The 22,738-nt window shown below is 46.1% G+C and overlaps 1 protein-coding gene across 2 annotated transcripts in view; it reads right to left on the bottom strand.

Annotated features, from left to right (window-relative positions):
* Positions 1-1,212: 1,212 nt before the first annotated feature.
* The window catches only part of PRLHR (prolactin releasing hormone receptor), a 30,942-nt gene continuing 9,416 nt past the window's right edge, over positions 1,213-22,738 (bottom strand). The window contains exons 1-2 of one of the 2 annotated variants that reach the window (XM_058298298.1): positions 6,669-6,842; positions 1,213-6,409 (exon numbers count right to left, since the gene is read on the bottom strand). In XM_058298298.1, coding sequence (XP_058154281.1) covers positions 5,291-6,403 — 1,113 coding nt within the window. In that variant the 5' untranslated portion in view covers positions 6,404-6,409; positions 6,669-6,842 and the 3' untranslated portion in view covers positions 1,213-5,290. Of the gene's footprint in view, positions 6,410-6,668; positions 6,843-22,738 lie in introns of those variants that run through there. The other variant, XM_058298299.2, reaches the window with a different exon arrangement.

Raw genomic sequence — 22,738 nt, 5'->3', positions numbered from 1 at the left:
TATTTATCTCATTCTAAGCCTACCCCCTCATCCCCCAGAAAATAATTTTGGTTATTAAATGTCCCCCAAGCTCTGTAATTATATCATAGAAAGAAAAAAAAAAAACGATTTGCTGTAGGAGAGAGGGGTAGGAAGGAGTCCAGACCCATCCTAATGTAACAGTGTGGCCATTGAAGGTGCTAGCAAAGTGCTTCGGTTTTCCACCTGCAGCTGCTCTTGCATCTTCTTTCATGTAAGGAGGAGATCAGTGTGCGCCCAGACTTTGTGCTCTGAAGGACTGGGTGGCTAGGAACCTGCCTGTAGGAATACTGGGTATGGCCAGGGCCACCCAGTCTGACCTCTCTGGGACCTGTTGTGCAGTAAGTCTGAGCCTCCAACCCAGGTGACTTTAGGGTGATTGGGGCACGCTGGTTAGGGGAGAGAAGCCCTGCAGCTGACTTCTGAGAGCTCACACCTGGAGTCTTTCTTTACTTTTCCCTTAAAGGATTCTTTCATTGCTTAACTGTAGCTTTCCATTCATCATTAGATGTCATTCCAGAAGGAGCTGATGGGTCCTGGGGCTGGCGAATTTAGTCATGAAGTCAAAAAGAGGAGTTTGTGGGCCCTGAGGGAGAGAGGCAAGTTGGGCCTTTGCTTTCTCTGGCTCAGTTATCCTTATGCCAGCCCCAAACACGGAAATGAACCACATTTGACCTTTCCCTCTTAGGCACCTCTTAAGTGTTCTTGAGATTCATCAGGTCAAGGGTCTTTTCCAGGATCCATGCCAAACTCTCCTCAGACACCTTTGCCTGCAGCTTGCCTGTGAAACAACTAATTGTGTGAGCACCAGGGCATCACATTAGACAGGAAATACGCCAAGCCCAGCTGTGGACACACTGTAATAGAATTAGCCAGGGTATTTCTCTAATATGTTTCACCTTACAAAGACCTACTAGAAGATGGATGCTTGACTCCTACCACTTCCCCTTTACTGGGCATTTCAGAGAGGAGGTATTTTATAGATAATATGGAAAATTATCCAAAAGAAAGAAGAAAAGAAGAAGGCTGGAGAAATGAAGAGTGGGAAACAAAGAGGAATCGAATTGAAAAGCAGAGAAGCACAATTCAAAGCCTGTTAGATGTATGCATGCTTAGTTTTCAAAATAAGGCTTTCTACTTTCGAAGACTGGTCAGGAATGTGCAGTACTTTAACAAATCAAGATACAATTCTCATCCGATCCAAATAAATATTTTATATTTCCAATGTCTGTATACCTATTTATCTCACTTTACAGAATAAGTGGACTCCTCGAAAGGTGTATATAAATCCAGTTTAAGTCCTATTTTAGATATATCAGAAAATCCTGTTTATGACTCTGTCATGAACATTTTGGAATCTAGATCATTTTCAATTTTGTCGATGGACCTGTGTTGGATGTTTTCAAATTTCCCAAGTCATATTTGGGAAAATGGGTGATAAAAAATTAACATTTAAATGATGATCCAGATTCATGATGGCATAGAAATTGAGCATGAAATTCACTGCTGGCATTTTGGTGGACCTGTGCATTTAGACACCTGTGGTCACTGGGAGTATAGAGCTTGATGCCGTATATTGAAGGGTGGCATTACTGAGGTTGGGGGCTGGAGTCACAGAAGACCCAAAATGGACAGTTCATCCCTGGAATTAGCCAAAATTGACAAATCTAGATAAATTGACATGATCTCTCCTTGCTTTGACTCTGGCCATCTGAGGCTGTGTAGTTACAATGTATGTGTGCCTGTCAGGTTTCTTAATCCCATGGCTGGAGACTGTACTACAGATTTAATGTTTATTGACACCGACACTGCATCCAACACAGTACAAGCCCCAGCCTGAGGAGCTTCACACAGGGAGTCAGCAACACATGAAGATTACACACAGAGCAAAGACATTAATGTGTGAAGGGACACTAAGGACCTGTCTTAGGCTACAAAGGTGTTACTGCTCTGTGTTCACTCTCAACTCTAGCCATGTTCTTCCTGGGTCCCTTTGAGGTCAGTTCTGTGCCTTGTGCTTACAAGACTCCAAGCTGATTGGGGATGCCAACCACAAGACAGAGGCTGTTAACTAGCTTACCAGAGAAAATAAACCCAGAATTGAGCTGCCCTTATGAAAAATCAGGCTGAAAATCCACAAGAACAAAAATGGAGAAAGGCTACTCCAATTGAAATATTATTACCCTAGCATTTCTCAGAGTTGCTATTTCCAATTAACCATTGCCAACACATATTGAAACACTCCCCAGACAATTCAGCAAGATAAATCTATTAACTGGCTGCCAAAAGTGAGGCCTGGTGACAGTGCTCACAAAGAGGATTGCAAGAATCCCCATCAGACCCCAGAAGGGCTGCTGCCAAGTGCCAGGCTGGCTTGGCTCCCAGCTTTACTACCTGTGTGACTCCTTGGAGGAAGATGCCTGCTTTATTTTGAGGCCTGGTACACATTTTAGTTGCTTGATACTAACCAAAGTGAATAATAGTAAATAAAATTCTCTACCTGCAATCTATGTGGGTTTTTCTAGAACTGCAATGCTAAGAGATTTTTTTAAGTTTGTTTGTTTGTTTTACAGCCAAACTAGGTAGTCCCAAATGGATTTTGGATGGTGTAAGAATTAATTAGTTGCTGTTCAGATGCCAATTTGTTTAGTTGACAAACCTCTTCAAGCTCTCCATAAAGTCTATATAAATATTTAAATGTTCAACTTAAGTTATAAACATTGTAGAAACTGATAGCAGCTTTTCTAGTAATTAAAGGGACTGTTTTCTTTGCACAAGTGACATAGACTTAAATCCAGCTATTCAGGGAACTTTTTCTTTAACACCCTGGCAACCAGAATTTGGAATCATTCATAGTGTATGACTTCATAATGCAATTTATCTAAAGTTGAATTATGATACCTTTAAAAAAACTTATTGGACTCATACACTACCCTTACATGTAGGAGATATGTCATGACTCTATTGAATGAATATTTGTCCACCCTAATAACAAGAATTTGCCTCTATGTGATAGATCACATATTATCTGATGGCTAAAAGAGTATTCACCAAGTGTGACTTGGTAGCTCACCATCAAAATCAACCGCAAATTCTTAACACTTTTGGTAGGTGCAATTGAAGCATCATTTAGATGTTTCAGAGATTCATTAGAAAAAGGATAATTCCGAAGATGCTTAACCTCGTATGAACATTAAAATCACCTGAAGTGCTTTGAAAAATACTGATGCCCAGGCCCCATCTCAGCCCAAATAGTCTCTCTGGGGGTGTGGCCTAGGCATGGCTGTTCTTTAAAGCTCCCCAAGTGCCTATGAGCAGCCAGGGCTGAGAACCAGCTACCGACACCTTCCAACAAAAAGACAATCCATCAGACCTCTCCCCAAGTAGCCCCTCTCCTTCCCCACCCCTACACTGTCTGCACATCCTCACCGAAAGAGTTCTCTGAGGAAAGATGAAATGCCTGGCCTCGAGCCACCAGAATCCCTCCCACGTGCTAGAGCTGTGGAAGCACAGGAGCCAGTGCCTGGGACGTCTGGGAGGTGAGCTCATTTCGGGGAGGGGAGTGACGTAGTGCTGTGCAGTGGGCTCTTTATTCTCCACATCCATAGATAAAGCTGAGGGTAAGTTTAAGTGCCACTGCTAGAAATGACTTGCAGCTTCCATCTTAACCTGCCTTCTTTTTCTCCCAGGCCAACCTTTTCCTGCCCTTCCCCATCCAGCAGGAAATGTAGCTGTGTAACTACTATGACTGGGGCTGGTAATTAGCCCCATGAATACATACTTTACTATCAGGTTGCTAACATTGGAGCAATAGATTTAATCCTTACCATCTCTGAAACATCCCCTCCTCTTCTTTCAGGGCATACCTTGATGAGTAAGACATGCACTAGTGGGAGAGACATTGATTCTGCTGCTTAAGTAGCTGGGCAGTATTAAAATCTTACAGATGGTGGCCAAGTGGCTCCAGACACTGGTTCATGTCACATAAGCCTCAGGGGCTACCCTGACAACTGGATATTGTATATCAGTTCCGAATACTCCTGCCCTCGCTGCCTCCATTCAATGTGGAGATCCTTGTCCCAAGGCATTTGTCCTCTTTTGTAGATTTTTCACAAGGTTAAGGAGGATTACCACTCTTATATCATGGCCCAATAGTCTTTATCCATTCCCTTATCTCTGGAATGAATTAAGTTTTTGATGTATGCATCCTGTGAGCAGCAGTTTATTTTTCTGTTCTGTTCTTAAGTAAACTTCTCCTTGTTCTTGTATTCTGGGTTGATCATGTTCCAAGTGTGTCAGCACAAAGCAGGTGCTGAGTAGTCAGACGACATCTGTTGATCTGTTGCAAGAGAGTAATTAGAAATTGCAAGTAATTAGAAATGGCACACGTTTTACATTGAGCATTCAGAAAATCAAATATTTGAGTGCCTGCCTTGTGGTAAGCACTGGCTGTGTATACACAAACACACATACACACACACAGATAGGATGTTGGTCCTTATGTACAGTTATATGTTGCTTTAAGTAAGTTGGACCTTGTCCTCTTTATCTATTTACCTATCACTTTAGCTTTGCACAGTGGCAGTATTGTAGCCAATGAGGTTTATCTATCACTTTATCTACTAACACACATCATCATTTTAAATATCAGCTGGGGGGTAAGAAGGAGGAAAAACAAAAGGAAGTTCTTTAAAGAGTGGTTTGTAACTATTTTTGTACTATAAATTCAAGTGGATTTGAAATTGAAATCTTCTTAGTGTATAAAAATCTTATTTGGGAAATGCTAAGATTCTAGATGTAGGTTTGTAATATATATTTCCAGGAATCTTGGAAATTCATGGGTTCAAACTGACTGAGCACTATCAGATGTTGGATTTCAGTTGGGCTTTCCCAACCCCAACATAGTCATTTTAAATTTTACTCTGTTGTTCCTTCCTCTCACCACTGCTCAAGCAGTCAGGAAAAGCAAGGAAGACCGCCACGGTTCTGAAATAATTTTCTGAACCTGGCAAAAGAGCGTTGCTTGGTTTTCAAGGGCATATGGAAGAAATTATATATCCTCTTCCCTCTTCCTGTCCTCCCGGAGAAAAGAACCAGACTCCCACCAAAGCCCACTTAATATTTTACAAAGAAACGTAGAGAAGACAGACAGCAGGACAAGAAGGTTGGCCTGGAAATTTTGCCTCGTGATGGCTTAGCTCTGGTGCAGGGAATAAGCTCTCCAGTCCGACTTCGGGTGAGCACCCCTCCCCCAAGGTCTGGCTTCGAGGCGTCAGATGATCACGCTGACGGTCAGGTTCTGGCCTTGCGGCACGATCTTCCGGGGCCAGGAGAGCAACAGCTTGCGCAGCTCCTCGCGGAAGCTGTCGTGCAGCCAGGCGTAGATGAAGGGGTTGTAGCAGGCCGAGCTCATGGCGAGCCAGTGGCAGAGCAGCTGCACCAACCCGAAGGCGTAGGGGTCAATGGCGTGCGGGTCGAGGTCCCGAAGCAGATTGAAGACATGCAGCGGCAGCCAGCAGACGGCAAACACCACCACGACCACCACCAGCAGGCAGAAGGTGCGGCGGCGCCGCGCGCGGTCCCAGTCGGCCTGGCTCTGGGTCACGCAGCCGGGCACCACGCGATTCCGGAGCTTCACCGAAACCCGGACGTAAGACACGAGGATGACCAGCAGGGGGAGCAGGTAGGTGAAGAGCAGCAGCCCCCAGGCGTAGATCTGGCGCTGGTCCTCCTGGGACCCCCAGAACTCCTCGCAGAGGCTCACGCCGTGCGGCTTGAGCACGACGTGGTACGTGTGCACCGCGGCGGGCAGCGCCAGCACCGCGGACAGCGCCCAGATGGCCAGCACCGCGTAGGCGCTCAGGCGCAGCGAGATGCGGCGGCGCAGCGGGTGCACCAGCACCACGTAGCGGTCCACGGCGATGGTGGTGAGCGTGAACACCGACACGTACACCGTAACCGGCTGCAGGAAGAAGACCAGGTGGCACAGGCCGCCGCCGAACACCCAGCCGCGGGGCTCGAAGGCGTAGGCCAAGGTGAGCGGCACGCAGGCGGTGCACATGAGCACGTCGGACAAGGCTAGGTTGCCGATGAGGAAGTTGGTCACGTTGTGCAGCCGGCGAACCCGCGCGATCACCAGCACCAGCAGGCAGTTGCCCACCAGCCCCACGACCACCACGACGCTATAGAGCAGCACGATCAGTCCCTTCAGCTGATGCACCAGCTGCAGGCTCTGGAACGGCGTGATGGCCTGGGCGCCCGGCCCGGCCCCGGTCCCATTGTCCGCCGACGACCCCGCGCTCTGGTTGGCTGGAGTTGCAACCGCCGGTTGCAGCCCTGAAAATAAGTCAGGAACCCCGGGGCCCTGAGTGGGAGGTAAGGCCATGGTCACCTGTCCAAAGAGAATTAGAATCCGTCACTGCCAATTCTCAAGCCACCCCCCTCTCACACTCCACCACCACAATCATTACACCTCTACATCACGCACGGCCGCCCTTGAGAAAACCGGCCACTGAGCAACAAGTGCTGCACTCTCACCTCTGTAAAATACATCTGTGTATGGTTAGGCACGCACGAGTTTTTTAAATGCCTCCTACCCAATTTAGAGCACTCACAGCCCACGCAAACCAGACCCAGGAGCGCGGTCCTACCTGGTGAGTGGGGCTTGGCCGGCGGGAAAGAGCTTAGGGGAGGATGGGGCAGAATCCCTGCTCTCCCCTAGCGGTCCTCTGCCCACGGTGGCCCGAGCTTGTCGTTTCTCCTTGGGAGCTGAGCGGGATCCAGGAGTTCCCAGTGGTCTAGCAGCTTTTGAGAGGGATGGGAGCGCCTCCCCTCCGCCCCGCCCCCCATCCCAGTGCTCCCTTGTATGGAAAATGGGGCGGAGCACGCGCTGCCCGTCGTGGTGCTTAGAGTACTAGTGAGGAGAATAATGTAAGGAGGATGGAAACAGAAAAGAGAGGAGGAGCTGACAAATCTAGGCTCGAGAGGCAAGAGGGTAATCTTGCAGCGGCACTGTAGAGTCCCACTCTGGAGGACGGTGCAGCAGACGAGGTTGGTAAGCAGAGGTGTGAAGCGCCAGGCTCTTGGGACGATCGGGTGCAATCTCAAGAAGGAAAAGAGCAGGGCAGGAAGAGGGAGTGGGAGGATCTGGATGCACCGTGGGAGGCTGGTTGAGAGAAGATGGACCTGTCCTTAGGCGCTGGATCCTGCGTAGATTCCGCTCTTAGGGTTAGCAGAGTCGCTAGGGAGATGCGGGCAGGGATTTAAAATTTATATCTCAGATCGGAGCGGACCTTCGGATCTTCGAGCTCCGGCGAGGTGCGCAGCGCAGAGTGCCAAGCCGTGGCAAGAATTCAGAACCACGGACAGCTCCAAGGAGTGCAGCTACCGCGAGTCTGGGTGTCGCAGATAAAATGCCATTAGGGAATTGCTGTCCTTCTCTTGAGTACGAGGCATTCAAGAGCTGCTTCTCAGACTTCTTCCCGGGATGGGCCTGCCGACTCACAGAAGAGCAGGGTGGACAAGAGGCAGGTGAGCCGTGAGCTTCTGGGGCAAGGGAGAGGTCTTTTACCTCCCTGGCTCAGAAAATGCAGCCCCCCTACGGTTACCTTACACAGGCACGTTTCCATGTCGGCTCTTACTTCCCCACGTACCCTTTCATTTCCTCTTTCTCAGCTACCAAGACCTATCCTTTATCTTTCTGACGCTGCCAGTATAGAAAGTAAATTCCCGGGATGGAACCCAACCCCAGCACCTCCTGAAATAAACACCCCCAGGCTTCCTCACCTCGTTTTAGAAGTTTAAAATATACTAGGAATTTGTGTGCGTGTGTGCTTAATTTCAGATAGGATAACAAAAGTAACGGCATACTTAAAAAGTCACCTGAAATGGAGTATTAAGTCATTATTGAAATGCAAATCAGCCTAGACCCTAGGGAAGCTGGTTGTAACCTCCCTCCTAAGAGAGCAATTTCAACCCCACCTCCTCTCATTTCCTTTTTTCAGAGGGTGGAACTTCATTATCCCTGCTCTAGAAGTCCTTGTACTTTATCCTCTGTGATTGTAGATACCCCAGTTAGATTGGAAAGAAGTGACAGCATATTCCACCCTCTAAATTCAAATGAGTCACTAACATAGGAAGAAAAATCAACATTGGAATGAAAGCAATCAGTTTTATATCTCTGTATCCATTCTAACCCACACACTCTGAGCTATAAAAAATTTTGCTAAAGCCAGTGTAATATTTTTTAAAAATTCCAAATAAGATACAATCTGTGCCTGCCTAAACCCTTACCCAGTAATGTTTCTCTTTGTATTCAGCTAAGTCTTTAAACCAACAAGGTTATGTGCACCCAAGAGCAGAAGAATCCATTAGCTTCAAAAGCAGAGGAAGTTGTAGTCAAGTAGATGAAGAAACATCTGAGATATAGTTGGTGCCCATGACTAGAGAAATCACTCTGGTCAATACATACAATACTGAAATTACTAATAACAAGACAACTTTGTCAACAACAAAAAGCCGTGGAAATATCGGTATTGAAATTTCAACACTGAGGCACCCTCCAGAGAAGAGATTGATCAATTGCCAAGTTTCAAATAAAGTCTAGAAAACGTTTTACTGTAATCATATTTGCAAGGTGGAATCAAAGTGAACATCTTAGAATAGAATTTCCCACTTCCAATCTTCTGCTGTGTCTGATCCTCACAGGAATTAAGGCTAGTTTCTCTGCCAGCCATACTAAATAACCATACTAATGTTCAAAATTTCCTGTCCTAATAGTGTTCCAGAAATATGAGAGATCATAAATAGACAAAACATGTTTTAGGACAAATAAAAGAAGATAGCACTTCATATAGTAGATGGCAAACTAAGGGGTTTTATTACCTCTTCTTTTCCCCAAAGCTTTCAGTGGCCCATCAAATCAAGGCCAAGCTCTTCAGCATGGTATTCAGACACACATGCTGCCCCATTCTGACCCTCCCTGACTTTTTAGGTCTGACTTCCCATTTCTGTCTGTCTTACTCTTACACTTAAGCCAAACTGGGCCATTTGTTGGACACTGACATATTCTAACCATTTCTGCACAATACATCTCTTAGGGTTTATTACCTTTCTCCAGAGAATTGGTTGATTCATCCTCACTCAACTCCACATGCCCACATCCTTCACACCCTTCAAGGCACAACTCAAAGGGTATCTTCATCTTTAAGCCTTCCCCTTTCCATGATCTTTCTGTATTTTATCACTTTTTATCTTTGAAATTTTGTGTTTAGCTCCCCTACCCTCACCGATCTTGAATGTAAACTCTTAATGTACAAGGGCCATTGTCTTGAAATGTTTTTGTACCTACAACATGCCATGCACTCAGCCCATACCCAATACATGTTTCTTTTGATTGAAGGTATTTCACGGGCCAGGCACTGTCTAATTACTTCACATGTATTACCTCATTGTATGCCCTCAACACTGGTATTATCCCCATTTTATAGATGAGGAAACTGGCTCAACAAGGCTAAGTAACTTTTCATAATGGCATAGGTAATAGTAGTGGCTGGAATTTCAACTAACTGCCTAATTCTAGAGACAAAGCACTCCACTGCTGTCCTTCACTGCCTCTGAATGAATGACAGATGTGCCTGCACAGACTGAAAATACAAATAGGTTCAAATGGGATTGAATAAATTTAGGGAACCCCCAATGGTTTATTAAAGGAAGCTCTAAAAAATCCAGTTACAACTCTAACCTTATCATGATTAAGTTAAACAGATCTATGCCTCATCCAAAATGTCCCTTGGTGCTATCCCACATAAGGGACAAAATCTTGGGCATACCAACTTAAGGGGAGGAGTCTCATGCTATTTGATGACAATAGGAGTCACAAAGCAGAAAATAGAAGACAGAGACAAGAGGAATGAGGACTGCAGTTAGGGGTCTGTTGAAGCTTAATTCAGGGATCCTAAGATTTTATGCTGGCTGATACCTGTACTTAGCCCAAACATATGGGAAATCACCAGAGATCATCTTTAAATTACTGGTGGAGCAGAGATCAATTGCTTGAGACTTGTCTTCATCAAAGTAATACAAGGGCAGAAGTTCCCCCTAAAAGTGAGTTTTGTCTCCCAAGCCTGTCCTGTGTGTGTTCCAGGAGCTGGGCTCCCCCTGGCTCTTCAGGCTGAGCCCTACACCAGCTCCAGGAGCCTTCCCAGCTCACTGCCTAGCTATGGCAGGCAGCATGGCAGGGCTGGCCACCCTGGATTGAGAGCAGCCCATGGCAGGCAGTGTGGGAACTGACATGACATCACATACCAGAGTGAAGGAAATTCAATCTGTTTCCCCCAAATGACTTTGAGAAAGTGTTTTCCATCACAGACTCCAGACATAATAATTAGCACCTCCAGCTCTGTCAGGCACACATTTGTAATGATGTGACTCTTCACCCTGGCTTTGCCCAAACACGGAGTGCCAGTTTAAAAGCTGTTTTTCTGACCAGACATGGCATTTCTTTGGCTGGGATTTTGTTCCTTTCCTGTCAAAAAATCAAAAGTGAAACCTGAAAGGCCTTGTATCCTCTAGCCCAGAGGCACCTCTGAAGTGGCATATGGGGAAAGACATATTGTCCCTGCCTCACTTTAATCTGGGGTTTGGGGTCCCAACCCTTTGGTCTGGATGTCTAGGTTACCTCTGGGCATTGTCTAGCCAAGCTTGTATGTAAGCTCTTGTCTATACCCTCGCCTGTGGATGGGTGGGAAGATACAGGACCTTACTAAAAAGAAAACGTACTATGATATGATCTCGCACATGTGTAGAGCTCAGAGGATGAGTGCGGCAGCTCTTCGCTTTCCTCACTAGTCTTCTATCAAGCCATATTTATTTCATGCAGGCTTTGTATTGACTCCAGGGAATCTCTAGGTGACAGAAGGTGATCCTTCTTGGCCTCAGAATAAAACATCTACAAGACAAATATAACTTTCTTTTGCAGTGTAGACTCCCTCTTAAAGCATAATTCCAGTTTCTAAGTAGGCTAACAAAGTCTTTTTTTTCTTTTCCTTTTGTTGACCTTAGTAAAGGGAACAAGCACAGGAGAGGAGTGGGTAAGCCCCCAGATGAATGCAAAGTGTTAGTGTGGGATGTAAAACCCTTCCCTGCCACAGAAGAAAAGGCAGTGATGAAACCTGCTGATTTGACTATCTGTTATGTGTCCATTATGTGACCAGTCCTGAGCAAGGTACCTTGAGGGAAAGAAGATGAATAAGACAGACTCCCTGCCCTCGAAGGCTCTCACGGTCTAGGGCAGGATTTGCTAGAAGCAGAGTCAACCAACTGAAGGGATGATGAAAAGAATCCAGGGATGGTGAAGGTAGGGTGGACGTAGGGTTGACACTATTCTAGGAAACCCAGGCTTAAGGCTGAGAAGCCAGCCCATGGCTTTAGTAAATTAGCAGCCTCCAAGATACTTGGTTTCCAATTCTTCTCAGACTTACATATCTCATTATAACCGTTTCTTTTTATAACTTATTTTTCAATATAATGGTTTGTACATGAATTACTCACTCAACTAAAAATAATCCCTTGAGTTAGCAAGGTATTAAGAAGAGAGAGATGCAGACAAACATTCTATCCTGATGGGCATATCCAAGTCAACTCCAGGTCATCTATTCTTATGCCCACCTCTGAACAAGTCTTTTTATTATCCAGACATTTAAAGAAACAAACACAAAAGATAGTTTCACATAAACACAGACCTTTCTCCCAGCACACATTTAAAAGATGATCGATATGTAAAATCAAAGTAAAAGAAAATATAGAAGTCTTCTCTAAGCAAAGCGTGTGTCATAGCAAACAAAGGGTTAATCTGCTGGCTCTTGGCTGGGGGTGGGAGAGGTGAGCCCTCAGTCCTTCCTGTTCTCTCTTACCTCTTCTCGGCCTGGAGTGGGGAGGTTTCTGGTCCCCAAAGGACTCCTCTCTCAGGGACGAGCTGCCGCTCTGAGGTCCAGCTGCCTGGTCTTTCACCTGCTCCTGAAAGTTCTAAACCTTCACACCTCGAGCCTTCCCCTCAGGGAAGTGATTCCCAGTGATCCCCTGCATCCCTGCCAGGCCCATCCTGGGGCAGAGCACGCTGGGTGAGAGGGCTGCCTGGCATTCTGCCTTTCTCCTCTTTCCTGACCATTTAATTTAATTTTGAAGTTTACGTCCTCAATACTATCCCAAGGGGCCCATGAACGGTGCTGCGAGGGCCACTTACTTCTGATGCAATTGCCCGGGGGTTGGACACAGGATGGTTGCATTGCTTGGACCCCTGAAGCCTTGGCTCATCTGGATTCCTCCATCAAGGGCAGCCCTCTGGCACTCTCCTTGGTGTTCCTAAAGATCCATGCCCAAGCCAGGGCACCTTCCGTGGTGGCCCTTACTCTGTGAAAAGACCCCGGCAAATTCACTTTACAGGAAGTTTTGGATCACAGAGTGGTTCAATAATGGCGGCGGAGGAATACTGGTATGGGATGTTATTGACAGGCTATATATGGTTGGCAGGGAGTTATACAGGGCATATGTCCAGGGTGCATGGTAATGTTTAGATATACTCATAGTGGAAACAATTAAAAACAACAGCTGGGGGGGCACTGGGTTCCTGGCCAGGGGGGCTCTGTTGTGGTCCCTAGGGGAGCAGCAGCAGTCCCCCAGGTGCAACGGTAAGAACCAGGAAGGAATGAGGGTCCAACAGTGGCCTCCTGATACTAATGACTATGCTTGTGAGCCTATACGCCTGCAATAAGAACAAGGCCTAGAGCAGCATTGTGCCTGGGAGTTTCCTCCTGACAGCCTTCATGTTACTCAAATGTGGCAAGTCTCGAAGCCAAACTCAGCATGTAGATGCAGTGCATTCCCCCCAGCATGGGACATGACACCCGGGGATGAGCCTCCCTGGCACCGAGGGATCACTACCAAATACCAGCTGAAGATGCAACTAGAAAATGACCTTGAATTAAAGGTTTAATGCGGATCAGCAGAATATCCCTGTCTACTTATAATAACAAGACTTTAAAATGCTGTTTGACCTAATGTAAGGGGGAAATGGAAAGGAGAAATGAGTTTATATGGCTACGAGTCTCTAAAAAAAGAGTCTGGAGGTTGTCAGAAGGATTGCCCTTATGCACACCTGAGCAGAGTCTCAGAGACAGATAAAGTAGATACAACCCCAGGTATTGGTTCTTTTGAGGGATAAAGAGACCCAAAGGTTCTATGGTCATGGCAGATGGGGTTCACTGCCATGTCAGATGGCCCTCCTTTGGCTGGTGTTGCTGCATGATGGAACTGGACTCAGATGGGATCTCTTTTCACAAGCCTTTCATGCTACTTTACTGGAATTGTAGTTGGTGTTGGGGTTTAAGATATATTTAGGAGATTTGAATCTCTGGACTGACAATATGATAGCCAGGCCCTGAGCCTCAACAGACTTGAGCTCCTACACTCTGATTTATTGAACTTACCCCACTCAGCTAACATGGAGTTGAAGAAGGTCAACCACCACACCATGGAGCCTAGAGTGCCTACAACTGAAAGCAGGAAGATTGCATACAGTATCCATGTGGAATCTAAGCCCCCACTTGACATAGATGTGCAATGGACACAACCAATCCAATGTCCACAGAGAAAATGTGGCATTGGTGTGGGAAGGGTGGCCATGGTGGCTGCTGGGTGCGGGGAATGGGAGGAAGAGATGAGATGGGGAGGCGTTTTCAGGACTTGGAATTGTCCTGGGTGGTGCTTCATGGACAACTACGGGACATTGTAGAACCCCCAAGGCCCACTGGATGGAACGTGGGAGAGTATGGGCTATGATGTGGACCATTGACTATGTGGGTGCAGTGATGCCCAGAGATGTACTTACCAGGTACAATGGATGTGTCATGATGATGGGAGAGAGTGTTGCTGTGGGGGGAGTGGGGGGTGGGGACAGTGGGGTTGAATGGGACTTCATATTTTTTTAATGTAATATGTTTTTAAAAAATGAATAAAAAATTAAAAAAAAAAAGACCCCTGCGAGACATGATGCTTGACCAGCCTGCCCAGTTCAGAATCCCAGTATACCTTTTTTATAAAATTTATTTCTCCCCCCTTCCCCTCCACCCCCGTCCCAGTTGTCTGTTCTCTGTGTCCATTTTGCTGCGTGTTCTTTTTTTAATCCGCTTCTGTTGTTGTCAGTGGCACGGGAATCTGTGTTTCTTTTTTGTTGTTGTTGCATCATCTTGTGTCAGCTCTCCGTGTGTGCGGCGCCATTCCTGGGCAGCCTGAACTTTCTTTCGCTCTGGGCGGCTCTCCTTATGGGGCACATTTCTTGAGCATGGGGCTCCCCTACGCAGGGGACACCCCTGCGTGGCCTGGCACTCCTTGCACGCATCAGCACTGCGCATGGGCCAGCTCCACACGGGTCAAGGAGGCCCAGGGTTTGAAGTGCAGGCCTCCCATGGGGTAGACAGTCGCCCTGTCCACTGGGCCAAGTCAAACTTTAGATTGGTCTCTTAGCAATACTCAGACATTAGCTGCATGAACAGTGCATCTCAGACTTGTTTACCAGAAGGAAAAAATATATATAAATATATAGCTAAATAAACATGGAGGCCAAAATAAGACACTTGAAAGCCATTTCTGTTACATTTTTTTCCAAAGGCAGAGTCAAAGCAATTTGCTTTCCCATTTTGATTTCAACCCTCCATTATTAACTAGAAATGGCTTTTACCAATGGTCAAAAAAAAACAGTCTGGCATCAGCATCGTGGCATTTAGCAATGAAGGGCTCTTTGCAGTCACATTGAGATGGAAACCTTGACCTTGCAGCAGGCCCTCATTTGGGTTTCCATTAATATATATCTCCTGACAAAACACAATGATGAACCCAAACCACATCTCATTATGCCCACCTCTGAATTATTACTTAGACACAACTAAAATCATTCTGGTGTTACTGTCTACTGTGAGATGACCCTTTACTTTTTTTTTTTTCCTCTTTTCAGATAAAGTACAGAATTGAAATGGTCCTCAAGGTGATTTTCAAATGCATTATACATGTGCACACACAAACATGACATCTAGGGATCTGGTTTGACAGCTTGAATGTGTGGGATGGGGTGCCCACCCTGTGTTTTATCTTAGCGTGGGAGCACGTGTCACCAGGGCCACAGGCCTGGCTTTCATCCTGACGGATATCATGAGGAAGTGTCTCAGCGAAGGGTACATAGCAGCAATGTCATGGTCCCCTCAAAGTGCTTCTCAAAGGGAGGCCCAAAGACCACCTGTATCAGAATCTACTTGGTGCCTATTAAAAATGCAGAATCCATAAGCCAGATTCAGTGATCAGAATTACTAAAGGTGAGGTCTAGGACTCTAAATTCATAACAACCACACAGGTTAGGCTCTCGTGCATGCTAGTGTGAAAACCCCATCCTTCAATCTGCCAGTAGGGGAGAATCTTTGTAACCCTGCCTCCCTACTTCCCCACCAGTGAGTGGGGTGCCAGCTGGGGTGCACCCAGTGGCCTTCCCCTCCTGCCTGAAGACTCTAGCTGCTGAATTCAGCCCTCCCTCTCTCTTACATGATACACATTGGAAGAGCGATTGTACGAGACTACTTCTGGGCTTCTGTACGTTCTATCTCCTTCATTTTAAATTATTTTTTATGACATAAGTAGCACATGAATACATACTACTGTTTAATAGAAATGTGAAAGATAAGCCATAAGTCCCCTTTGACTTCTGCCCTCATTCCCAATCCTCTTCCCAGAGGTTGTAGTTGTCCTTCCAAATCATTCCCTGTGCATTTACACATGTATATATGAACATATAGAAACGATGTTGTTTTGATGGACGTTTAGGTTGTTTTCAGCGTTTGCTATTACCAACCATACCACAACAAACATGTCTCCATATGCCTCCTTCCTTGCCCATACATATGGTGGGACATTGAGCTCAGGGAAACTTACCAGTCACAAGATAAAACCCAATTTATACCAACCAGCACTGCAAAGGACTTTGAATTGAAAGAGCTTTTATATAAGCTCTTTCCTATCTTATTCTAGGTAAGTGGGGGAAGGGAAGCTGCTTTTATCCAAACAGCATTCTTCATGGATGTTGGGAAAGACCCCAAATCCCCCCAAACTTGGTCTTGCCCACATGTTTGCTTTCTCCTGATGAGCCTCCACGCTGGTCCAGAAGCTCCCACAGGCACAAGTCGCCATTGTCTTCAGCACAGCCCATTGCCAAGCAGGGCCTCATGGAGGCTACTGAGAAGGAAGAAATCTAGGAGGACATTGGCTTACTCAACAGGACCCATGGAAAGGGCATGCAGCAGCCTAAGGTGCTGCTTTCCACCTAGTACTGGGAAACCTTACAGGTCAGCAAAGGGATTTCAATTTTGATCTGTTTTAAAAATTTTGTGGCCATGGAAGACTTCACTTTTGCTCATAATTCTATGGTTAATAAATCAGTAGAGGCCAAAATCTAAGTCACTGGATCCCTGAATCAGAGAGTCTCAATAGGACAGGCTGGTACATCTACAGCCATGCTCTCATAGGAGTGAGCTGGGAAAGAGGAGCAGAGGACAGTTTGAAGAGGTCTAAGTGGAAACAGTAATGTTCCCAGGTCTGCAGATCAGGAGACCTGGGACATTAACTATCTGAGCAACCCAGCGAAAGCCCTATCCAACTTGGCATTGCAGTTTCCTCATTTTAAAGTGGATTAAGGGAAAACTAGACAATCTCTAAGGTCTCTACAAGCTCTCCTATTCTAAGGGTCAGGTTGTGATCTTGAGATATTCCTATCAAGTATCCAAACACTTGGGTGACATCATCTGTCCATACATCCAATGACATCACTAATCTGTGCACGCCTGGATGACATCACTTGTCTGTGCATATCTGGATAATATTACTTGTCCCCAGTACCACCTTAAAAAGAAAAGGTGGTCCAATTTCCATCTTACCTACGTAGCTATCCCTTAGAGCTTTATTTTTGTTTTCATCTCTGTGAGTTGCCCTTTCTATGTACCTAGGAAATAATCTTAGACCCTTGGACTTTAAATTCACTGAGGGAAGAATCACTGAAGGTAATAATTTAGTCCAGATGTACTCCTAACAATGCTCTCAAGTTTTAAGCACTGTGAAGAAAGACAACCTGTACAATTGTTGGTTGTCTTCAGAGTTTGGTGAGCTGCATTCTGCTTGGTTCCTGTGATTCATCAGATCCAATCTAAACAATTGCTCAGTCACACAGTTTGGTCATTTGCCGTCCACGTGAAGACTCTGGTGGATAAGATGATGCTTACTGTGTGCAAGATGAAAAGAAATTGTAATAGTTTTTCTGCCGCTCCCCAACCACTTTCCTTTCATATCCCCAATTTTAGGAACATAATAATTAAAAGATGTGGTGCTATTTTTCCTCCATCAAACCCACAAACAGCTGGAGACCTCCCTGAGATGTTTCTTATGCAAGTAACTTAATTCACACCAAGGAAAATGCACAGGACACAAGGCAATAAAGTGTTTTCCCGGGAACCGCCCAGTCATAAATCAGAGTCTAAATCACTGAGGATCCTGGGAAAGTATTAGGACTTGAGACCTTCTGGCTCCTGTTTATTCCTTTTTTTTCTTCAGTTCTATTTACTGGCCTATCAAAAATGGGTTTAAATATTCCATGGCCTCCCCACTCAAAGTGTAGTCCCTGGGCCAGCAGCCTCGGGATCACCTGAGACACGCAGACTCTCAGGCCCACCCACCCGCCTGAATCAGAATCTGCAGTTACAAAGGCCCCTGGGGACTGGTGCCCACAGAACAGACAGAGCAGTGCTGAGCCAGCCGCTTCTCCATCTCCGCTGGGTGCTCAGAATTACGTCCCTCATCCCCTTCTGAGCAAACTCATCAGAATCATGTAGGAACAAAACTCAGACCAAAAATCAGGCCCTGAAACTGGCCTGGATCTTTTTAAGGTTTGCCCCAACTCCCACCTGCTCTTTCTGACAGAAGGACCCCAGCCATACCCCAGAAGGCAGGCAGCTTTAGTCCACCCAAACCCCCCTTCCCATTCCCCCCAGCACAGCCGTGCATGTGGGGGGGGGTGTCCCCTTCAGGTGGGGGTGAGTGAGCTATATGCCTCAGTTCGTGCCCTTTGTCACACTGGGTCTAGACAAGCTCCTCGCTCATTATTGTTTCTTTCTCCTTTATTCCCCTCCTTGGCATTCACTCTAATGACTTTACACATGACCTAGAATATACGTGTATCTCCTTGAAAGAAAGTCATGTGGTTTTTGAGAAAAGCTTCATTTACATAAATATTATTGCTCTGGATAATCATTTCTTCACTCAATTCTGTGCTGTTAGGGTCTACCTATTTTGCACTATGTATTGCAGTATGCTTCTAACTGATGCTTTGCCTTCCACAGAAGGCAGTTCGGCCAATGATAATGGTGACACTCCAAATCAGTGTGGAAAAGATGAATTGATGAGATCACATCTCTCTTAGGGCAGAGGGCAGGGGCACTTGTGGTGAATACAAACTCAGCTGCTTTTGTAAGAGGCCCCAAATACAGTGGCTTCAAAAGAGAAAAGTTTCCTTTTTCTTCATGAAAAACTCGGACCTAGGTGCCCAGGCCTGGCAGGGCCTCTGCCGTCCTAGCACGTGGTTTCCATCCTGGGTGCAGTTGTCATCCATCCCCGGCCACAGGAGCGGGTGAGGAGACCAGCGGGTCGTACTCCTAATCCCTTCCTGGCAAGGCCCATAGGTAGGACGTGCCCCTTCTTCCCACAACCCACACAGCCACACCTTGCTGTGCCCAGACGCCAGCCCATTCTCTACAGAGGGGAGCATGGCTCCCTGGGCTGGCTTCTGCCTGCCGTGCTGCCCCTCTCCTAAGCTAGTGGTGTGCTTTCATCTCATCACACAACTGATTGTGCTTTCCTCTCAGATCCGAGGGGCCTCCAAGCCCCATCGGCGGCGCACCTTGTGATGGGTGCAGGGCTTCAAGATGTATTTTGGGTACAAGGTGCACCCTTGGTTGGTGCTGTTTCTCTGGTCTTGCTTTACTTTCAGCCCGATTGCCTTATTTACCTAAATTCTGTGTGCTGGGGGAAATAATTTTGGTGTTTACAGTCCATCTGCATTCTAAAGAGGGAGGTTCCAGAAGAAAGAGAGAGAGGGAGAAAGAGAGTGAGAGAGGAGAGAGACAGAGAAGAAGAGAGAGAGAGAGCGAATGAGAGAGGGTGAGAGAAAAAGAGGGACAGAGAGAAGAAAGAGAATGAGAGAGGGAAAGAGAGAAAAATGAGAGCAACGAGAAAGAGAGACAGAGTCGCCCTGTGTTCTAGTTTCCTGGCTGCTAAATCAAATACCACGCAATGGGTTGCTCAAACAATGGGAAATTATCGGCCCATGATTTTGAGGCTAGGAGAAGTTTAACATGAAGGCATAATCGAGGCAATACCTTTTCCCGGAAGGCTGTGGTGTTCTGGGGTGGCTGCCAGCCACTTTGCTCTGGTTTTTGTCACATGACAGCCTCTCCCGGCTGCTCTTTTCTCTTCCAGGTTCTGTTGACTTCCAGCTTCTATCTTCTCCCACAGTGGGGGAAAACCCTCACTGCCTCCCACCCTCAAAAAGAGCCGCTCCGTATCATCATTCTCCCTCCAGGGTAAGCCTGGGCCTCACTGGGGGACAAGCTCGGGAACAGGCTTGCAGTACTGGAAAGACAAGTGCAAGGAGATCTTGGGGAAATAATGAGGGAGCCAAGAGGAGATCTGAAGAAGGCTTAATGGAGAGACCCTTCGAAACTGCAGGGCCACTTCCTGCGAGGGCCCTGGTCTGCAGTGGGGGCAGCGTGCTAGAGGTTAAGGGTATGGGTTCAAGTCTTGTCTTGACCCCTTCCTGGCTGTGCAATTCTAGGCAAATCACTCACCCCTCTGTGCCCATTTCCGCTTCTGTAGATGGGGCTAATAACTCCTCACTTTCTAGCACTCTATGCTGGCTCTACCGCTTGCTAGATGTGTGGCTACAGGCCCTTGCTTAACCTTTCCATGCCTTGGTCTCCCCATCTCTAAAATAGGCATAATGGTTTTTGACTTGTCTCATAAAATTGAAGGACTCAGGAGCTTAGACTAGCGTCTGGCACAGAGGAAGTTCAGAGTACATATTAGCAGCTACTACCCACATTCTACAGATGAAGAACCAAGTGTTAGGGCACGGAGAGTCCAAGCCAGGGCTCCAGGATTCTCCCCACCTGCCTCCTCTGCCTCTTAAGAGCACAGCCCATCTGCTCTGACCAGATTCACAGGGAAGGGGTCGGGGGGAGCTGGAGCTGAAGCAACTTGACTCGCCCCATCCCTGTGTGAGCCCAATAGTCAGCCCCCATCTAACTCCATCCATGCATAATTCCTCCTACTATGACTGGGCTCCTTTTTAAAATATTAAATAGATGTCTTTTTTTTATTTCCTGAAGCTTTGCCACTTTTTAGCATACGATCAAAAATTAAAAGCCCCATGGGTAAAGAGCGATGTAATTATGACAGAGAGCATAGTCAGTATTTAAAGGCTAATTTTGGCATGTGCCTTGAGCAACAAAACTGAAATGAGTTAAGCAGATTGAAACGGGTTGAAGGAAGCACTATCCGACTCTAGACTACAATGGGAAATGCTTTCAACTTTAGATGAAAACACTGTCTGGGAATATAATATGATTTTCTTTTCTATGGCTAAATAAAATCTAATTAGTTGCAGGATTTGCAACTGACTCCAACAAAGCCGTGATATGATTTGAGAAATGGGGAAATTGCACGAGGGTGGCCAATCACCCATTTAAACAGGTCCAAGTCATCAAGAGGCAGTGTTGCTATGATTTACATAAAATTGGTATCAAGAACATTCTACAATTATTAGAGCTGCTGCCACACTCATGTAAACATACCCAATCTTTCCAAAACCATTTTAAAACATGGAGTACAAGCTCCCATTTTCAAATGTCTCACACCTCAAGTCCGGCTTCCCATTCAAAGACAAGGCCTTGGGATACAAAGCTGGAGTCTCGTTTTCACTTTCCAAGGGGCTCAGGTCAGGGGCAGGGAAGCTTTCCCCCTGAATGAGGCCAGTTATATGGAAAAGATGTGAGGGATTTTATCTGGCTGCAAGCCCAGCACAAACCCACTGTGAGGGATAGTTCCTAAGAAAGCATTAATAGTAATTACGATGATGATTAATAATAATCACCCTGATGACTTATAGAAGCTTAGGGTGTGAGTTTAAGGAGACGCTCATCCATGATCCCACTTCCTTACACAGGCTTCCATCTGTCCTGGAGCCAGTCAGGAAGGAAGACGTGGGAAGGCCAGTGTGTACCTGCAAACGGAGAAAAGACCTAGACGCCACATCTAAGAGGAAAGATTGGAGGCACTGAGGGTGTTTGGGTAAAAGAAACAAGAATATCAGTGAACAAGACTTAGGGGCAGAGAGGAAAGAGACTGCGGGGCCCAAGAAGAATATATTATGATCTTGAATAATGTATGATTAACATGAGTATGAAGAATCCTGCAAATGTAGTCTTCCAATTAGCATATTATTATTCGCAAGAAGACTATAGTAAGAAAACTTCTTTATATTCAGGATATTCCTTATGAACATATTTTTCTTGAAGGTATTTTTTAGTGAATTAATGATATGCAATGAACATATCCATCTTGGTGGGTATGTTCTTATAGATATATCTATGTTTCCTCATCTCCCCTGCCCCCTTTTTCCTCTGAGCCTCATCTTTCTCTCCTCCTCAGTCTCTAGCTTTGGTAACACGGAGCTATGGCAAAGACAATTTGAACATTCCTAAAATACTTACACGAAGACAAAGGGGAAACCAGCAAATTATAACTACCCAGTTTTTTGGTTTCTTTTTTTTTTAAGTGAATGTGTTGAATTGACAATTGAGCATGCAGCACGTTGGTTTTCTGGGAATTAATTGGGTGGCAAGTTATGTGGAAAGGGAGAGAGGTTTTATCTGCCTGCAAGCCCAGCGTGCACTCACAGTGGGGGTGGTTATTAAGAAAGCTGGCACAATTTAGATGGGATTATTAATAAGAATGACCCTCTCCCTTTATGCAGTTGATTGAGGCAGAGACAGCTGACCCAAATAAGGTCAGGCAGAATCATTTCCTAAGCTTTTCAAATCGAAATGCAGAAAGAGTGAGCCCTTCCAAAGACAGAAGCTTAAGAGTAAGACAGGGAACAGAGGCCAGCCTTGTTTCCCACCAGGCGGAAGAAGTCCTGACCTACAGGGAGAGAACAGAGGTGAATGGCAGAGAACAGCAAAGAAGAAAGCAAGGGAGAGTCTTGACAGCGCCCAGCACCTGGTTCCAGTTCTGCCTGAAGCCCATGTGCACTCTTGTCCTGCCCAAAGGAGCAGGTGGCTCATTCCAACCTGAAGGGGTGGGTAGGAAATGCTCAGAATGGATCTTGGAAGATGAGCGAGACTGAAGAACCAAATACAAAGGCATGGAACAGGGAGCGGCCCTGTCCAGAACCTCCAACAGTGCAGGGAGCTGGAGCATTTTGAGGAGAAGAGCCAGATGCCACGGAGAAGGGTGGCTGTGGGAGCAGGGCCAGGTCTTGAAGGAAACTGTACTTCAGGTTAAGGAGTTTGAGCTTTATTTTCTGAGAACTGGGACCCACTGAAAGGTTTTAAATAGGGGAAAGAAGCTCATTCAGATG

The sequence above is a fragment of the Dasypus novemcinctus genome, chromosome 6, assembly GCF_030445035.2.
Source record: "Dasypus novemcinctus isolate mDasNov1 chromosome 6, mDasNov1.1.hap2, whole genome shotgun sequence".
NCBI lineage: Eukaryota > Metazoa > Chordata > Mammalia > Cingulata > Dasypodidae > Dasypus > Dasypus novemcinctus.
This window is presented reverse-complemented; position numbering and strand designations above follow the sequence as displayed.